This window comes from Micropterus salmoides, unplaced genomic scaffold (genome assembly GCF_014851395.1).
Source record: "Micropterus salmoides isolate LMB-PRFRI ecotype aquatic unplaced genomic scaffold, ASM1485139v1 Ms_hic_scaffold_3, whole genome shotgun sequence".
Taxonomy (NCBI): domain Eukaryota; kingdom Metazoa; phylum Chordata; class Actinopteri; order Centrarchiformes; family Centrarchidae; genus Micropterus; species Micropterus salmoides.
In genome coordinates this window covers 27,132,686-27,150,278 of record NW_024042261.1, presented here as the reverse complement: position 1 = coordinate 27,150,278, position 17,593 = coordinate 27,132,686, and the positions used below count along the sequence as shown (strand labels likewise).

The following is a 17,593-nucleotide window of genomic DNA, read 5'->3' as shown; positions in this document are numbered from 1 at the left end:
CTGGTGTGAGTTGTACATTCAACTAAATGATTCAACTAAACCATTCCAAAAATGTATTAGTGGCAATTGAGGACGGATGGATGAATGAATGAGGCTTTCAACATTAAGTAGGGCCTATCACAAAGAAAATATTACAAATCAGAACACTAAAATCCAAGGATTTTATTAATAGAGTAAATCAGGACACCACAATTTCAGCATAGGTACCTCCTATGCCTTACTAAACAATCTATTTTGAATGCAATACAAAACCATAAAACACTCAAACAATAATAGAATATTAGCCAAATAAATAAGATTATAAGTTAACTCACGGTTCTAATTTGTTTAACACTCAAAAATAGGAAGGGGTGACTGGCCTCAAGCAGTAGTTTACTTTAGTTTACTTACTGTGTATGTTTAAGGGAAATCTGTATACAGTAGAGTTTTGTGTGTTAGTAAAAGATAAATTTAGGCATGAAGACTTGTGGTTACAACAAAATAAACGAAGGAGAAAACGACTTTCGGCAGAAGTGCATTTTAATCTTCTTCAGTGTCACTGCACATGTAAAGTAGGCCTACTGTGCAGCAATATGCATAATAACAGCACATCCAGTGTAATTTGCAGGCTAGTTCGAGTTTTTTCCTCTAAATCTTTTTTATAGTTTGGATTTTTTCGGTTTCATTCAGATAACATCTCATTATACGCTGAAGATGACTCCGGTACAGTAGGAGTCACTAATACTCTTCGTGTCACTCGTTTTGAAAAACAGACGAAGAAGAAGAACTTCCTTTTTCACGGACAGGAAATAAACAAAACCAGACAAGCTGAGAGGAGGGAAGAAAGCCAAAGGTGCTGCTGCAAGTGACATTAATACCCGTAAGAAGCATTTATAAAACGTTGGGTGTCACAACAGAAACATTAGTGTGTGTTTACAAATGCCTCCATTAAGATGTTAAATATTTCTCATGTTAAACGGTTAAAGAATATAATTAACGAGAGTGCAACCTTGTGACAGGTTGAGCGGTAGCTAGACTGTTAGCTAAAATACTAATGAACTTTTATATAAACACAGCATACTAAGTTGGAAATAATCAACAGTTAGCTAGTTACTGGTTTCGTTAACTAACTAGTTAACTTAGAAATTAAAACGATTGTAAATGTTTCCTAGGTAATGTAACCCTCAGCCAGAAAGATGCATAACTTCTCAGCTAAGCTGAGCTAACGTCGGTTAAAACATTTTATAAGGTTATAGTTAACGTAGTTAACTTGTATTTAAATGTCCAGCCACCTCTAGCTAGCATTACATACTAATTAGAAATTGCTTCTTAGCTATGAGGTTGTAGCCCACAGTTTATCTTTTTCGCTGTATGTTTTTCTGTTCAGGTGGCCAGGGTTGGGTGTGTGCAGCAGCAGCTGAACACGCTGTGACCACCATCATGATGACAACTAAGAGGCTTGACAGTTTTGAGGTCTTGTGTGAGTGGGCTTCATGCAACTTCAAGGGCCACACCATGGAGGCGCTGAGCGATCATATGTCACTGCACTTAAAGGACTACCTTGGAGACAACGATGCCTTAGAGGAGCTGGGTGAGTAAGGAGGATACGAGACAAACACAAGGGAAATATCAGTTTATCTCTCTCTAACAAAAGACCGCAGTGCAGTAAGTACAGTAAGTTCCGTGAAGAGAGACAACAAAATCAGAAACAATGACAGACATCTCTGAAAGTTCCTATGTTCAGTATTTACCTGTTATTCAGATGTAGCCAATCCTTTAGTAAGAGGCATTTAAAAATGACAGTGTGTAGTTCTCCTCTTGTTGGTTTTGTCAATTGCACTTGCTTGGTTTTCCTGTCCTTAAGAGCGAAACATTGTCACATGCTTTTCTGTAACAGTAAATTTCACAGTTTCTTGAAACTTGCAATAGATCTCGCATTGATCGATGTATTAACCAATAAATTAATGACACTGAGTAACATTTAATTAGCACATAGTTGTTTATAAGGCACATGTTTGCTAAAATGTAAAAATAGGCATATTGGTATTACTATAAGAATAAGTACCATTATAATTAGATTTGAATAACGCCTTTGGCTTCCATTATCTCATTTTAACTACTCTAGTGGCATTATCTAGATGCACTGCTGCATCTGAAACATAATGTGATCAAGTGTGTGATTTTTATGCCTGTACTGTTTCTTCGCCATGCACCTGTCATATTGCATGACATTCTGGGAACCAAAGGTATATTTCTCGAAGCAACAACAATTTTCTGCCCACATGACTTAAATGGCATCTTTTTTTTTTTTTAATAATAACAACTGTTCTTCATCTACACCCGGGCCCCCAGCAGTTTCTCCAACATTTGAGTGAAGTTCTCGGTTGGAGTTAGACAGGATTTTCTCTGTTATGAATGAAGCCACACAATGGACTTGAGCATGCGCTGAGACAGTGACCTGTGCATTCTGTAATAACTGTCAGGTTTATTTGGCACATCACAACAGGCTGTAAAGCGAAATTAAGTTTGTAATTCCCTTCTGCTATGTAGCAGACAATATACAGTAATACAAAAGCAATCATAAAATGGTAGACAGAAATAGACTGTTATCAATGGAGCAGTACTGAGGATGGTCCAGGGCCGTACACATCCCATGCCAGTGATGTTTCTAGTCAGTAAGCTTTCTATTGCTCCTCTCTGAAAGCTGACATAATAAAACAATAAGTACTCCTTCCCTGTCTTATTTTAGATGAGTATGCTTGTCTCTGGAATGGATGTGAATTTCTATCCATGGGTAGCCCTGCGGAGCTGGAGGTCCATGCTTACTTCCACAACTACCACGGTAAGCTCAAGTTCGTCGGTTCACAGCTGCTCAAATCCCGTCCTGATCTGCCCAGCTGCAACCAAGGCTTGCACAGCAACAACCTGGTTCCTGAGGGATCAGATGGATACGTTTGCCAGTGGGAACACTGTGATGTAGGTATTTCTAGTTATTCACCGGTCATCAAAAGATTAATAGCACCATTATTATACAATTTATATTTTTGTCTTTTATACAGAGTTCATTCAACAATCCCGAGTGGTTCTACAGACATGTGGACAATCATGTTGAAAGTGCCGAGCCGCAGTCTTTCTCACAACAACAGCAGGCTCTCTTCTGCCACTGGACAGGTATGACTGAGCAAGAGGAGGTTAAAGAGATGTTACTGGTATGTCCAACTGTCACTTGCTCTGGTTATCTACATTTCATGTTTCTCTTGCAGGCTGCGATGCTTTCTTCAAGATCAGGTACCGTTTGAGAGAACACATGCGGAGCCACACTCAGGAGAGACTTGTAGCCTGTCCTACATGTGGCAGCATGTTCTCCAGCAACACAAAGCTGTTTGACCACCTACACAGGCAGGCCGAGCCAGTAGGTGAGAAGGACACTTTATTTGTCTTACATGATGATGTGCTAAATGTATTGCGTTGTAAATGCTGACTTCTGTACGTTCATCTCATTTGAACAGAGTCGCTGGTGTGCGAGCACTGTGGCAAAGCTTTTTCCAGCGAGAGGCTTTTGAGGGATCATGTTCGTCAGCATGGTAATCATTTTCTTCAAGTCTAATCTCAGATTTCCAATTTCCAATCACAATTTGAAATTTTTGTGTTACCCAGATGTTGTAACTATTGTGTAATATCATGTTAAAGTAGATGGGAAAATGTTAAATATACATCTTTCTTTATAAGATTTTTATTACGGCTGCTTGACAATGTTTACCTAATTATTTTTTGTTAAAGATTGAATTCACTAATTGTGCATGAAAAAAGGTTTTCCAGTCAGGCATTTTAGGCTGTGATACAGTCCAGGCTCATAGAAATCATACAGTCATGAAGGTGATAATGTCCAAGATCAGATTGGGTGAAGCCTAAGCATTTTTTGATAGCTAAGCATCAGCTATGTAAGGACTGATGCATGTCAGATTAATTGAAAGAGTAACGCATTATTCTCTGACGTGTTTTTTTTAAATGCATCGTTCCATGCATCCATGACCATCCAATGATCTGTAATAATATAGTATAAAAAAAAAAAAATTACTGTAATCTGTAGTTGAAAAAGGAGCATGGTGGATCAATGATGACCCAAGTTGACTGTCTGTTGGCCAGTCTGTAATGAGCCATTTGGCAGGTATTTAATTATTTTTGTTACTTTGACTACCAGTGAATCAGGTGAAGTGTCCCTTCTGTGACATGACCTGCACCACCTTGGCAGCTCTGAAAATCCACATCAGGTTCCGCCACTGTGATGAGCGGCCCTTCCCATGTGACTTCTGTGACAAGAGGTAGACAAACAAACAGCTGATTAGAAGCTCAGTTGACAACAGCTGTAGTTGACAGTACATTTGTATGGATCTGAAAATGTGTAAAATTGTTAGTAAAAACATAACCTTTGTGTAAAGTTGGATTTAAGGTGTATTCTGTGTTGCACTTAAAAAAATCCTGTTGTCATATATTTTTCAAATGTTTTATTTATTTTTTACAGATTTAAGAACCAGCGCGATCTACAAAAGCACACTGAGGTTCACAATGAGGGCACCGTGTATCGCTGTACAGTGGAGGGTTGTGATTATTCTTGTCACACATTCCAAACCATGAATCACCACTTCAAGAGAGCACACGAGGTTTGTTAGCACCAAATGTCATCCAGCATAAAGCATCTAACCTCTTTAGATCATCATTACAACCTGCTGTAATCTTATTATAATGATGAGTAATCTTCACCGACAGGTTGGGGGGATGTCAAAATATAAATGCCATATCTGTGATAAGGTCTTCTCCTGGTGTTACACTCTCACACTTCACCTTCGCAAGAAGCATGAGCTGAAATGGCCTTCTGGACATTCCCGCTTTAGGTAAGTAACAACATCTAGTCACCTCTGAAACAGCCATTTCTTAGATTAAGATCAAATGTTTTTCAAGAAATTCTAAGAAAAGTATACACTAAGGTAAATATGTTATGTGTTGTGCCACGTGCTTTCTTCACAGATACAGGAAGGATGTAGATGGTTTCCTGAAGGTAAACATGGTGCGCTTTGAGACTGTGGAAGTGACAAAGGAGATCATGAAGAACATGGCCAAAAAGCCACAGAGCCTTCGGAAAAGTACGAGAACCAGCAGCCGGAACAAGAGGGCTGCAGTCACACCAGAGAGCGGCCGAAGCCCTCCCGCAGGATCCTCCTCGCCCTCCTCCAGCTCATCCTCGTCATACTCCTCAGAGCTGTCTGGTGGGGAAGACGTTTCGTCTCAGGCCAGCCCCAGGGGCAGTGACTCTCCTGTCTACTGTGTCATGAGCACCATCCCTCACATTGAGGAGGAGCCTGGGGGATTATCTCAGGAGGACTGTGATGGTAGTGGGACATCTGGAGCAGTCCAGGCCCTTACGGAGGTTGCGAGGGGCCTGGGCATGGACGTGGTGTGATTCCTCTTTGCTGCACTGCACCATGCGTCCATTGTAGGCTCTATTGTAGCTGTTATGCAATGAATGTGGTTTGCCTCTTGTGGTATATTTTGCTGTGGAGCTGTTAGTGGAGACATCACTAGAGCTGTTTTTTTGCTTGCCAAAGTTTTCTCATTGTCTGCAGCGTCTTTAGAGTGGTGTTACATTGAGGTGGTTATCTCTACGCTGGCTCAGACCACGCATTCAAAATAGCAGATCTAAAGCCTCCGCTTAGCTTTGTGACATGTCACATGAATGGGATTGCCTGTTACACACAGGTTATTGTTTCTGACAAAGCTTATGTGAATGCGTTAGAAGCATTACTCAGCTCTATTAATTCTTCATGTTTTTCACACTCCATTTTCTATGATATTTCCATGATGTTGCCTGGTTAAAGGATTTCATAAGACATGCTTTTTTTATTGTAACAGATTTTAAATACATTTTTGATACAAAAGGAGCTTTTGTTGTTTGTTTTTTGTAGGAATGACAATGTTGATTGGTCTACCCCTTTGGTCCAGACTGAAGTATCTCAACCGGTGCCACCATCTGGTCAAAATATGTATGTGTCCAATATTGACCAAATACTAGGGCTGAACAGGTAATCAAAATTTTAGCGAAATCACAATATGGTCTAGTGCAATTTTCAAATTGCAGAAGGTGCAATATTTGTTAAAGGCGATGTGTGTGTCAGAATACCGTTTAAAATTAAATATATTGTCGTGCTTCAGAGATGTCCTTGCCTACACATCATATTCTAGAAACTTTAGAAAACATCTTTGTTTGATACAGATCGCTTCAAAAAAACACATATGTCACACAATAATTAATTTTAATACGTTTTTCAATTAAAACAAAATTATGTAAAAATTATCTTTTCCCCTTGTGTCGCAAATCATATCGCAATTGCAATATCAGTCAGAATAATCACAATTCATGTTTTCAAAATCATTCAGCCCTACAAAAATAATGACATTCCCACCAGTCTCAGCTGTACATTGTGTTTAGTGCTAATTAACAAATGTTAGCGTGCTAACGTGCTAAACTAAGATGGTGAACATGGTAAACATTACCTTCTAAACATGAGCATGTTAGCATTTAGCTCAAAGCACCGCTGTTCCAAAGAACCGCCTCACAAAAACACAAGCATGGCTGTAGACTCTTGATCCAAACATGAGCTTGAGCATTTTAAAGTGGTCACATTATCCTAATTTGTAGGTTCATAATTCTATTAAGGGGTTGTACAAGAATAGGTTTACATTGTGTAATTTTCAATAAACGCCCTATTTCATTCTGCACATTGCTGCAGCACCTCTGTTCACCCTGTGTTGACCGCTCCATTTTAGCTACAGAGTGAAGCATCTCAATTCTTTGTTTGAATTTGCGCATGCGCAGTACCTAGTCTACAAGCTTCTAACCCAGGGCTTTATTCAGCTGTAAATGTTCCAGAACTAGCTTCACAAACTAGATTAAACTAGTGGTAAGTTATTAATATGTAACAAATTTATCTTTCATATGTAATGTTTTGACTGTGCTCTGTCTTTACATCAGTAACAACTTAATTTTTATTATTTATCCACTGACTGCCTGGAGGGTATCTAAAGTTTTATAGGGAGGGTGGGGATGAAGGGAGGCAGCGTCTTGTTACTGTGTGTGCTGCTGCTCATTGTGTTTCTCCACCAGTGTTTTTGAGGGATGCCACACTAGCCACTAGGCAATTATGATGCATGTTACAAAGTGAAGCAGATAAATTATGGAACTAAAGGCTGGACTACAATAGAGCTGTTGGAGCAGTGTTTTCTCTGGGAGATGGTAACTCCCTTTCAAGTGGGCTTTCGGCTTTTTCACTTTGCTAACCTATTACATGCACAAAATATATATACAACACGATAAAGGAAAGGGAAAAGGCCAAAAAGCACAATATGACCTCTTTAATATATTTAATCAAATCACCATTTTAACAAATTAATCCTTATAGCCTAAGTATGATTTCACAATTGCAAAAATCCATCTAGGAAATCAATGCTGTCAAATTTCAAGACTACCATGCTTTATTAAGAATCTCCACCCCCTAATTAACGCAGTTGTAGTGCAAAGACTATCTTTTATTGAGACATTAATCAGAAGCTTCATACTTTCACTCACTTATAACATCCAGCTCCATTGAGTTCATGCACAGAGCAAGAGGACCTGTGAACTTCACAGACATTGTAAATAAGTGAGTAGACCCTGAAGACTCAAGACCCTAGGTAGGATGTTGTCAGAAAGCCAGGATGAGGGAGTTGATGTCTGAAGTGATGGAGGTGACAGTCCATGTGGCCTGAGTGTAGAAACCCCCTCCCTCTGAGGTAAACAGTCTCCTGCTGCCTCAAAGCAAGGGGGAGATAAAGAGGTGGCATAAAGACACCATGAGAAGAAGCCTCTTTTTGCTGCTGTGCTGTAAGAGGTATCCTGATCGTTTCACTGGTATTCAATGAATTGTCTTTTAGGACATTTTGTCTGATGTGGAGATCCATTCTCATGTGAGCGTCCAACATTGGCTGCCATGTAGCAATTTGGTAGGGATGCATTCCAGCCCCTGGATAAGAGATGAGTCCCCCAGGAGCTCTGGTAACATTACATCTACTGCTGTTAGGATACAAGCTAGACAAATTGTTTATATGTTGCACTGGTACGGTGTGAGACGATGGATGCATATGAGTTGTAATGAAAGGAGATGGATCAGTGCACAAAGTCTTAGAAGAACCAAACTGGTCTTCCACAATTCCCTGCCTTATCCTCTTCACTTTAATGAAGCTGTGGCACTCAAGCTGCCTTTTCCTGTCAAGCAAGCCCCTGCGTCCACCGTTGACTTCTTGAGTCATTGTTTGTTCCCAAGATTTGTCTGTAAGAGGTAAATCCTTTTCTGCGTCAGTTTGGTGGTCCCTATGCTTCTGCTTCTCTGCGAGTTTCTCTCTACAGCACAGGTTCGGGGACTGTTCCAGTTTCTCTCCGTGAAGCTTCTCCCTCTTGGCCATACGGCTGTTGCAAAACGCTGGTGAAGATGCGGGTCTGCTGAAGTGGCTTATATTTTCAGCTGTTTTTCCTGAGTGTCCATGTGGAGAGTCTAAACATGAGTAGCAGATGAGCGTTAATAATATCATGTATCATACTGTTGCTGAAAGTATTTCTATGCTTTATACTCACCCAGACTAGGGGGTCTGCAGGAGGGCTGGTCTGATTCATTGTGTTGTGCTGAGTCAGGTCGACTGGAGGCCCGATACTCAGGTATCAGTTCCTGATGGAGACTTTTGGGTTTGGGTTTTTGCTGCATTTTCTGTATCTGTGTTATGCATTACAGTTTGTAAATTTCAAATTAGCTTTGAAATCAGACAAGTATACAACTCCACAATGACAATATGTCTTAACTAAAAGATACCAGAGTTTTCTAGACTTCAAAAATGTCTAATAATATTTTTCCTATATGTGTAGATCTGACTTTGAAATGTTTGTACATGATAAAAAAAATCATAATTTGAATATATTTGTCACATTATGTTTTTTTAATATACAAAAAATCAAAATCCACTTTATCTGACTTAAATTTCAGACAAAATGCCACAAAAGGCTGAATACTTTTTAAATGGACATGTTTATGTGACTAAAACTTTACTGCATTTGATTATTACCTTGAGTTGCTTGTGGTAGTAAATCTTCCATGCAATACAGACATGCAGCGCACTCCATCTCGATGGTTTCTGAAAAAGGGGGAAACATTTAGCAACAAACTGTTAATGGTGAATCACCACTGGTGATTCATTAAATCTTGTTTAATCTAACACAGTCTTTATTGAGCTTTGGCTTTTAAAAAGCAGTTTTATCTTTCTCCATTTTATTTGCTGGATTGACATGTCATTTTTAATTGATGCAGGACTCACTGTAGACCTGAAGGACTTCTGTATTGATCTTGGAAAGGCAGCAACAGGAACAAAAGAGGGCTTTATTGTTCCTCTGGGGAGGTTGAACTGCTGCAAAAGGTAATAACATTAAATTAATAGCTCTAAAAATATTTAAATTAGCTAGCTAAGTGGCAAAATAACAGTCTGGTCAAAAGAGGCTTTAGATGGCAATGAATTAAAATTACTACAGTCAGTGTTAACAATACAGTATTGTGACACATCTCCTTACCATTCTGTCCTGAGCTACCACTGGAGCAGGCAGCATGGTCAAGGATTGGTGAAGGATGGGAGTGAAGGCATGCTGCTGGTGAGTGTGCTGATGCATGTAAGATGTTGATGAACCAGTTCCTGAGTTGGCAGGATGGTATACTATAAAGCAGAGAAACACCTTCGTTAGTTTTAACAAAGACGTATATGAATTTAAACAAAACAGTAGAAACAGTGATAAAAATGCAGTGGGCCATACCAGATTGCGGAGTGTGTTTTGGAGCTTGAGGAACCTGAATCAGTGGGCTTGCTCTTGGCATAAATGAGGCTGGTTGTAGGCCCACTGGATTCCAAACATATTGGTCTGAAGTTATGTGTGGCTTAGGTCACTGGCAAGATGGAGCTTTTTCTTATTCAGGAGAAACCAGCGAGACACCAGCAGACTGAGACTGTCCTTGATGTCCAGATTAGGGATCATCCTTACAGTCAAGGCACAAACCGCATGAATCAGTGAACATTCACAGAATTATAAACACAGTCATGCCTTTTTATTGTTGTTGAGCCTACCAGTACATAAACATTTTTTTTAAACAATGCTAGTTCAAAATAAAACATATAATTCCTTTTAGGCAATTTGCCTTGCTAATGAGAAAGTATTGTTAGACAAACCTAATCTTAATCTAATTGAGGCACTGAGTGTGCCAATCCATTTAATTCATTTGGACCCATCCGTTCCAAGGACACACGATTAGTAATGCTGTTAGTGAATGGGAGCACGCTGAGATGCAATACATCTGTGTTGAATATAAACTAGAGAGAGAGGAGGCTATACTTTGAATTTACTGTTTTGTGTTATTGCTCTAACTTAACATTTGATTCGGTGTAGCAGCAAGCCAGAGTTTTAGGAAGACTGTAAATAGGACTTCCAAAAAGACCCAGAGAAGAGAAAGCTTCTGACGTGCACAAATCAATTTGAGAGAACTGAGATTTATGTTGAAGACAATGCACAGTTTTGCTGTGAAATTGTTACAGGAATTTTAAAACTATTTCCTGGAATTTTACTGCAGGTTAATCGGCAATGAATTAATTGCAGCCCTAATAAACATTCAAATTTTTTGCAAGCAGCTGCTTCAAACTACCTTTTTGCCGTCTCTTTCTTACCGTACACTTTTAAAAGATGTATAATGTGACAGGGATGCCGTCCAATATAATGAATTCCAATACAACATAAACAAAACCCTCAAAAAATTGGTGAATCAACACCTTTGAAAATGTCAGACAATTAAAACATTTCAGAAGTTTCTCAAATATAATATTTATTACAAGGCTCTGTGGTTTTGGTTATTATTTGGTTTGGTAATTAATGTAAATCAGCTTTTCTCCTTCCCTGTATTTAAATGAAAGTTTCAAATTTACCAAACATTTCTACTCCTCCCTCACTGCTGTTTGTGTTAGTGCCCCTTTAACCTCTCCAGGCCAAAGCAATCCAATCGTCTGATCCCTCCTTTCTCATAAAGACAAGATTAGCTTGAGGTTACACAGCCTATGTTCTCTAAAATTCGTCCATGTCAGCGGGCCACAGAAATCTCTTAATCTCATAAAGGAGCTGGTTGTTAGGAGCCCAAATGGAGTGAACGAGGCATCAGGAACAGCTCACTGTGTCATCTGACAGCACGTGGAGCGCCGGTACTCGCCTCCAACACAGAACACGCTCCATAATATATCAGCTGAATCTTAATGATTATAATCCTGAGATGTATTGATGCTTTTATTTCATTCTTAATGGTATCAGGCGTTAACAGGTTTTAAATCTTGTTAAACACACACAAATTGCCAAGTGTTGAGTGTTACATCTCAATATTAATGTAAAGCTGCAGCGAATACTTGATTAGGAAATTAAACCGCACCAATACTGATAAATGTTTTAGTAATTTTAAGCATACACTGCACTGGTTTCAGCTTTTTAAATGATAATACTTTCTGGTTTTCTTAGTCTTATGTGATTGAAACTGAGTATCTTTGGGTTTTAGACAAAACAAAATGTTTAAAGACATCACTTTAGGCTCTGGAAAATTTGTAATGGGAGCATCAGCGGAGAAAACAGATACATCAGATTCTTGCTCGTGAGGCAACAGAAATAAAAATTTTGCTCTTTGAATGTCTTTTGGAATTTGCACCTTTAAAGTTATAAGGACCACACAACATTCTAAGCATTTTTTAAAAAGCTATTCACATGTCATAGTTGGCATCCATTTCACTATTTAATGTTGCAGTGGTTTTTCTACTCTGATAAAACTAAATGCATATTATGTAAATATGTTTCTTACCTGTGTGATTAAGTGAAGTGAATGTAAAATTTCGACTTCCTGATGTTTGAGGGTTGTTATCCAGTGAGTAACATCCAGCTCCTCCAGCCTCTTTATCAGCCAGCAGAGTAAAGATAAAGACCTTTCTTATATTTAAATATCAGCCCTGTGCAGATCCCGAACACTGACTTCAGTGCAGCAGGGACCACTGTTGCTGTGAGCCAGTGTGCAGTTGCCTCTGTAAATTACTAAGTGTTAGTTACCAACACCAGGAAAGACCATTAACTACTCCTAATGGCTTAAGCTAATCCCATCAGCCTCCTAAACCCTTCTGATTCAGTTTAGAAACAGCTTATGTGCCAACATGTTTTCAAATGGAGATGGTGGAGAGACACTGAACATCTGACAGGTCCCGATATAATGCATTTATGTGGTTGTTTTTCTTCCCAGCACATTGTGTGGTATCAGCAGCAATGTTCTGCCTATATATCTAAACATTTGTATGTACTTATTTGTCGCACGCTCTTTAAGGTTCATTTTGTCTTTTGTATTCTTTTGTTTTCTATTCTATTTCTGGCATTTTAGGTTTTGTGATGTATGTTGTTTACTTTCTGAATTGCAAACTTTTTACACTCTAAATTAGATCAGCTTGCCTTTTGTATCTGTGCATTTTAATATGTTCTTATTTATATTGTGGTTTTACATACATATGCTGTGCACTGAGCTCACCCAGCCAAGATTGTTTGTTGTAAAATTGAAAAGTTAAAGGGCAATTTTTGTATATATAAATGTATTCCTCTGGGGTAATTGTGCCCCTTCAAAATCACGTCCGTAAAACGTGCTTCTTTTTGCCACAGACAGGATTAAAGGATCCCTATGTGTGACTCCCGGTGACACCCTTTTGTTTGTAACCAGAAACAGAATCTTGCTCAAGGACAATTCTTGCACCAAAATCTTGTGAGAGACGAGTTGTTGCAGGAAATGGCAGTAGAAATGAAGGAGAGTTTAGCCTCTTTTCCACCACTGGTACCAGCACAACTCGCCTCAACTCTACTCAACTTTAGTATCACCCGTATCACCTCAGCTCAGCTCGCTTGAAACCTCGACAGAGGTGATACGAAAAAAAAAAGTACCAGGTAGCAGGTACAGGCACAAGTAGAACTTTTCCCCAATGGAAAACCAAAAAAGTCGAGTAGAGTCAAGGCGAGTCGATGCAGTGGAAAAGAGACATTTGTTGTGAATGTAGAGGAACTGCAAGCAAGACTTTATTTTCTAACATTACTCCAACACAACAAAATCCTCTCTCCAACTCAGAGTCATGTTGCCACCCGCTTCTTTCTGCAACAGCTCGCCTGTATCTAGCTAAAAAAACCAAAATCTTTACCTGTTTATTTTGACACCAAAATGTGTGAAAATAGGGACCAAATTATGCTTGAATTCCTTATGAATTGATAATTATTATTATTATTTAAGATTGAACAGCTACTTAACAGATTATATTTGGACACAACAGGTCATTTTACGTAGTTCTGAAATTACAGAATAAAAATTTTTAAAAATGTGGCAGCAATCATTAATTTTATTTATATTATTATTTGGACTGTATAATGCATTTTCTGAAGCCTTCCTTTAAACAATCAATAAACAGCTTGACTTTTAGTTTTATTTATTCTATACTTTTTTTTGTAAGTTTGTCTATCTTGGAATGAGAAGACTATTGCTGTGTCCTGGTTCCATAATATATACAAACTATTCATTATATATTGTCCTTTTTTTCAAGTATACAAGAAATCAACACATTTTACTGTTTTACACTAACAAGTAATGATGCAACAATTTACAGAGACACAATATACAATATACAGAGTGTCAATGATGAATAAGCATTCATAAAAAACTACCTCATTGTTAAAAACAGGAGGTTGGTGTTTGAGTCAGAAAGCATCATGTAAGGTCACTGCGGAGCACAACACAGAGGCACAGATGGCACCGAACATAATCTATGTACTGTATGTAAATCTGCTGGATCCAAACAAATCAACTCCCAGTAAAGCTTCAATGTTTGTGTTTTCCTGATTTAATACTTCTAAAAAAGAGATTCTTTGAATTCTGCTCAAGCTCAGTGTCCTGAAAGGCCTCAGACAAATTGGGCTACCTTCAAATGGATCCCATCCCAAGCTGAACATAAGACGGTGATTGGATGAGGCTTTGGGATGACATGTTCTCCTTGATTAGCTAATTCCATTTTCACTAACCATCCAAATCCTGTTTGAGTTAAAGTAGCTGCTCTGTCGAGTAACAGTGTTCACCCAGCCACTAACAATTACCCTTTATAACCCATAATGCACTTATGTGCCAAGACGTCTTAGAAAACTTTAAGAACCTTCTTCAACAAGCATACAATGGAAATTACTGTAGACCCGTTGTGTTCATGCACAGCTATTAAAATGTTGTTCTAGTGTCTCAAATTCCTAATTCACCAGATTATAAATGACTAGTTCCTCTAACAAATCCATCAATTAGCTTAATGCAAATATGTCTGTGTACAGTATATGTTGGCTGATAAGAAAAAACTAAATTGTGGTACAGCAATGCCAAAGATATATTTGAAGTAATTCAGTAGTTCATCCACTAGAGAGCACGGACAGCTTTATTTTTCATCTTTAAGATGTCCTGCGCAGTACATACACTGAACAAAACTATAAACACAACACTTTTGTTTTTGCCCCCATTCATCATGAGCTGAACTCAAAGATATAAGACCTTCTGTATGTACACAAAAAGCCTATTTCTCTCAAATATTGTTCACAGATCTGTCAAAATATGTGTTAGTGAGTACTTCTCCTTTGCCGAGATAATCCATCCACCTCACAGGTGTGGCATATCAAGATGCTGATCAAACAGCATGATTGCACAGGTGTGCCTTAGGCTGGCCACAATAAAAGGCCACTCGAAAATGTGTAGTTTCACTGTGCTGTGGTGGTCCGGAAACCAGTCAGTATCTGGTGTGGCCACCATTTGCCTCTCACAGTGCAACACATCTCCTTTACATAGAGTTGATCAGGTTGTTGATTGTGACCTGTGGAATGTTGGTCCACTCCTCTTCAATGGCTGTGCAAAGCTGCAGTCAGGTCGAAACCCCAGTGAGGATGACAAGCATGCAGATGAGCTTCCCTGAGACGGTTCCAGACAGTTTGTGCAGAAATTCTTTGGTTATGCAAACTGATTGTTGCAGCAGCTGTCCGAGTGGCTGGTCTCAGACAATCTTGTGAGGCTGGTTGGATGTACTGCCAAATTCTCTGAAACACCTTTGGAGACGGCTTTTGGTAGAGAAATGAACATTCAATTCACGGGCAACAGCTCTGGTGGACATTCCTGCAGTCAGCGTGCCAATTGCACGCTCCCCCAAACTTGCGACATCTGTGGCATTGTACTGTGTGATGGAACTGCACATTTTCGAGTGGCTTTTTATTGTGGCCAGCCTAAGGCACACCTCTGCAATACCCATGCTGTCTGCTCAGCATCTTGATATGCCACACCTGTAAGGTGTTATCTCGGCAAAGGAGAAGTGCTCATTAACACAGATTTTGACAGATTTGTGAACAATATTTCAAAGAAACAGGCCTTTTTTGTACATAGAGAAAGTCTACATTTATTCATTTAGCTGATGCTTTTTATCCAAAGTGACGATGGGTTAAGTGTCTTGCTCCCACACAATGGTGAATGGGTCACAATGGGAATCGAACCCAGGTCTCACACCAAAGGCATGTGTTTTATCCACTGCCCCATCACCACCCTTAAAGTCTTAGAGCTTTGAGTTCTACTCATGATAAATGGGGGCAAAAACAAAAGTGCTGTGTTTATAATTTTGTTCAGTACATATTGGTCACATCTCTTGAAAAACCAAACTGAAAGGATTATATTGTTATCACATCTTTTAACTGTCAAATATCAGCCTGGGTACTGGCCTCAGAAATCTTGTACTGGTCAGGCTGACTAAAGTAGAATAAGTAAGGGTCATTGTCCCCTCGTGGCGATCCATCTATCAGTATGATCATGCAAATATGAAGTAGTGAGAAAAGTAATGTTTCTCTCTTTCTGCAGAAGCAGAACACAAGACATGTTGTCAATGTTTACTGAACCTGTTGTGGTTCACCATTATTCCTGCAAAGTGTTATACATTATCTGTATGTGCTTATTGCTGTCCCTCATTGAAAATCACTTAGCTTGAATGTCGTATGTCCAAGACACCATTTTTATGGCTTCATCTTTGTGTAAAATGGAAATGATATGTCTTGTACCATTTTAAAACCTGTATAATTTAAATAAATTGCCGTTTGGAGGCGATAAATCTCCAGAAACATACAGTACAGGCCAAAAGTTTGGACACACCTTCTCATTCAATGCATTTCCTTTATTTTCATGACTATTTACATTGTAGATTCTCACTGAAGGCATCAAAACTATGAATGAACATATATGGAATTATGTACTTAACAAAAAAGTGTGAAATAACTGAAAACATGTCTTATATTCTAATTTATTCAAAGTAGCCACTCTTTGCTCTGATTACTGCTTTGCACACTCTTGGCATTCTCTTGAGTTTCAAGAGGTAGTCATCTGAAATGGTTTTCCAACAGTCATGAAGGAGTTCCCAGAGATGCTTAGCACTTTTTGGCCCTTTTGCCTTCACTCTGTGGTCCAGCTCACCCCAAACCAACTCGATTGGGTTCAGGTCCGGTGACTGTGGAGGCCAGGTCATCTGGCGCAGCACTCCATCACTCCTCTTCTTGGTCAAATAGCCCTTACACAGCCTGGAGGTGTGTTTGGGGTCATTGTCCTGTTGAAAAATAAATGATGGTCCAACTAAACGCAAACCGGATGGGATGGCATGTCGCTGCAGGATGCTGTGGTAGCCGTGCTGGTTCAGTATGCCTTCAATTTTGAATAAATCCCCAACAGTGTCACCAGCAAAGCACCCCACACCATCACACCTCCTCCATGCTTCACGGTAGGAACCAGGCATGTAGAATCCATCCGTTCACCTTTTCTGCGTCGCACAAAGACACGGCCGTTGGAACCAAAGATCTCAAATTTGGACTTGTCAGACCAAAGCACAGATTTCTACTGGTCTAATGTCCATTCCTTGTGTTTCTTGGCCCAAACAAATCTCTTCTGCTTGTTGCCTCTCCTTAGCAGTGGTTTCCTAGCAGCTACTTGACCATGAAGGCCTGATTCGCGCAGTCCCCTCTTAACAGTTGTTCTAGAGATGTGTCTGCTGCTAGAACTCTGTGTGGCATTCAGCTGGTCTCTAATCTGAGCTGCTGTTAACCTGCGATTTCTGAGGCTGGTGACTCGGATGAACTTTTCCTCAGCAGCAGAGGTGACTCTTGGTCTTCCTTTCCTGGGGCAGTCCTCATGTGAGCTAGTTTCATTGTAGCACTTGATGGTTTTTGCGACTGCACTTGGGGACACATTCAAAGTTTTCACAATTTTCCAGACTGACTGACCTTCATTAGTTAAAGTAATGATGGCCACTCGTTTCCCTTTACTTAGCTGATTGGTTCTTGCCATAATATGATTTCTAACGGTTGTCCAATAGGGCTGTTGGCTGTGTATCAACCTGACTTCTGCACAACAAAACTGATGGTCCCAACCCCATTAATAAGGGAAAAAATTCCACTAAT

The 17,593-nt window shown here is 39.4% G+C and overlaps 1 protein-coding gene across 1 annotated transcript; it reads left to right on the top strand.

Annotated features, from left to right (window-relative positions):
* Positions 1-779: 779 nt before the first annotated feature.
* Positions 780-5,911, top strand: zgc:112083 (uncharacterized protein LOC550461 homolog). The gene is made up of 10 exons (XM_038694002.1): positions 780-859; positions 1,367-1,570; positions 2,729-2,955; positions 3,039-3,150; positions 3,243-3,395; positions 3,489-3,563; positions 4,181-4,301; positions 4,502-4,640; positions 4,747-4,871; positions 5,005-5,911. Exons 2-10 carry the CDS (start codon positions 1,420-1,422, stop codon positions 5,435-5,437), a joined length of 1,536 nt encoding a protein of 511 aa, XP_038549930.1. The 5' UTR covers positions 780-859; positions 1,367-1,419; the 3' UTR covers positions 5,438-5,911.
* The last annotated feature ends 11,682 nt before the right edge of the window (positions 5,912-17,593 follow it).

Bases quoted from the DNA above. Each gene is read 5' to 3' on its own strand.
- zgc:112083 (XM_038694002.1), top strand. From the start codon at position 1,420: ATGATGACAACTAAGAGGCTTGACAGTTTTGAGGTCTTGTGTGAGTGG. The intron at 3,151-3,242 runs GTATGACTGAGC...TTTCTCTTGCAG, and splicing joins TCTCTTCTGCCACTGGACAG to GCTGCGATGCTTTCTTCAAG. The intron at 4,641-4,746 runs GTTTGTTAGCAC...CTTCACCGACAG, and splicing joins ACTTCAAGAGAGCACACGAG to GTTGGGGGGATGTCAAAATA.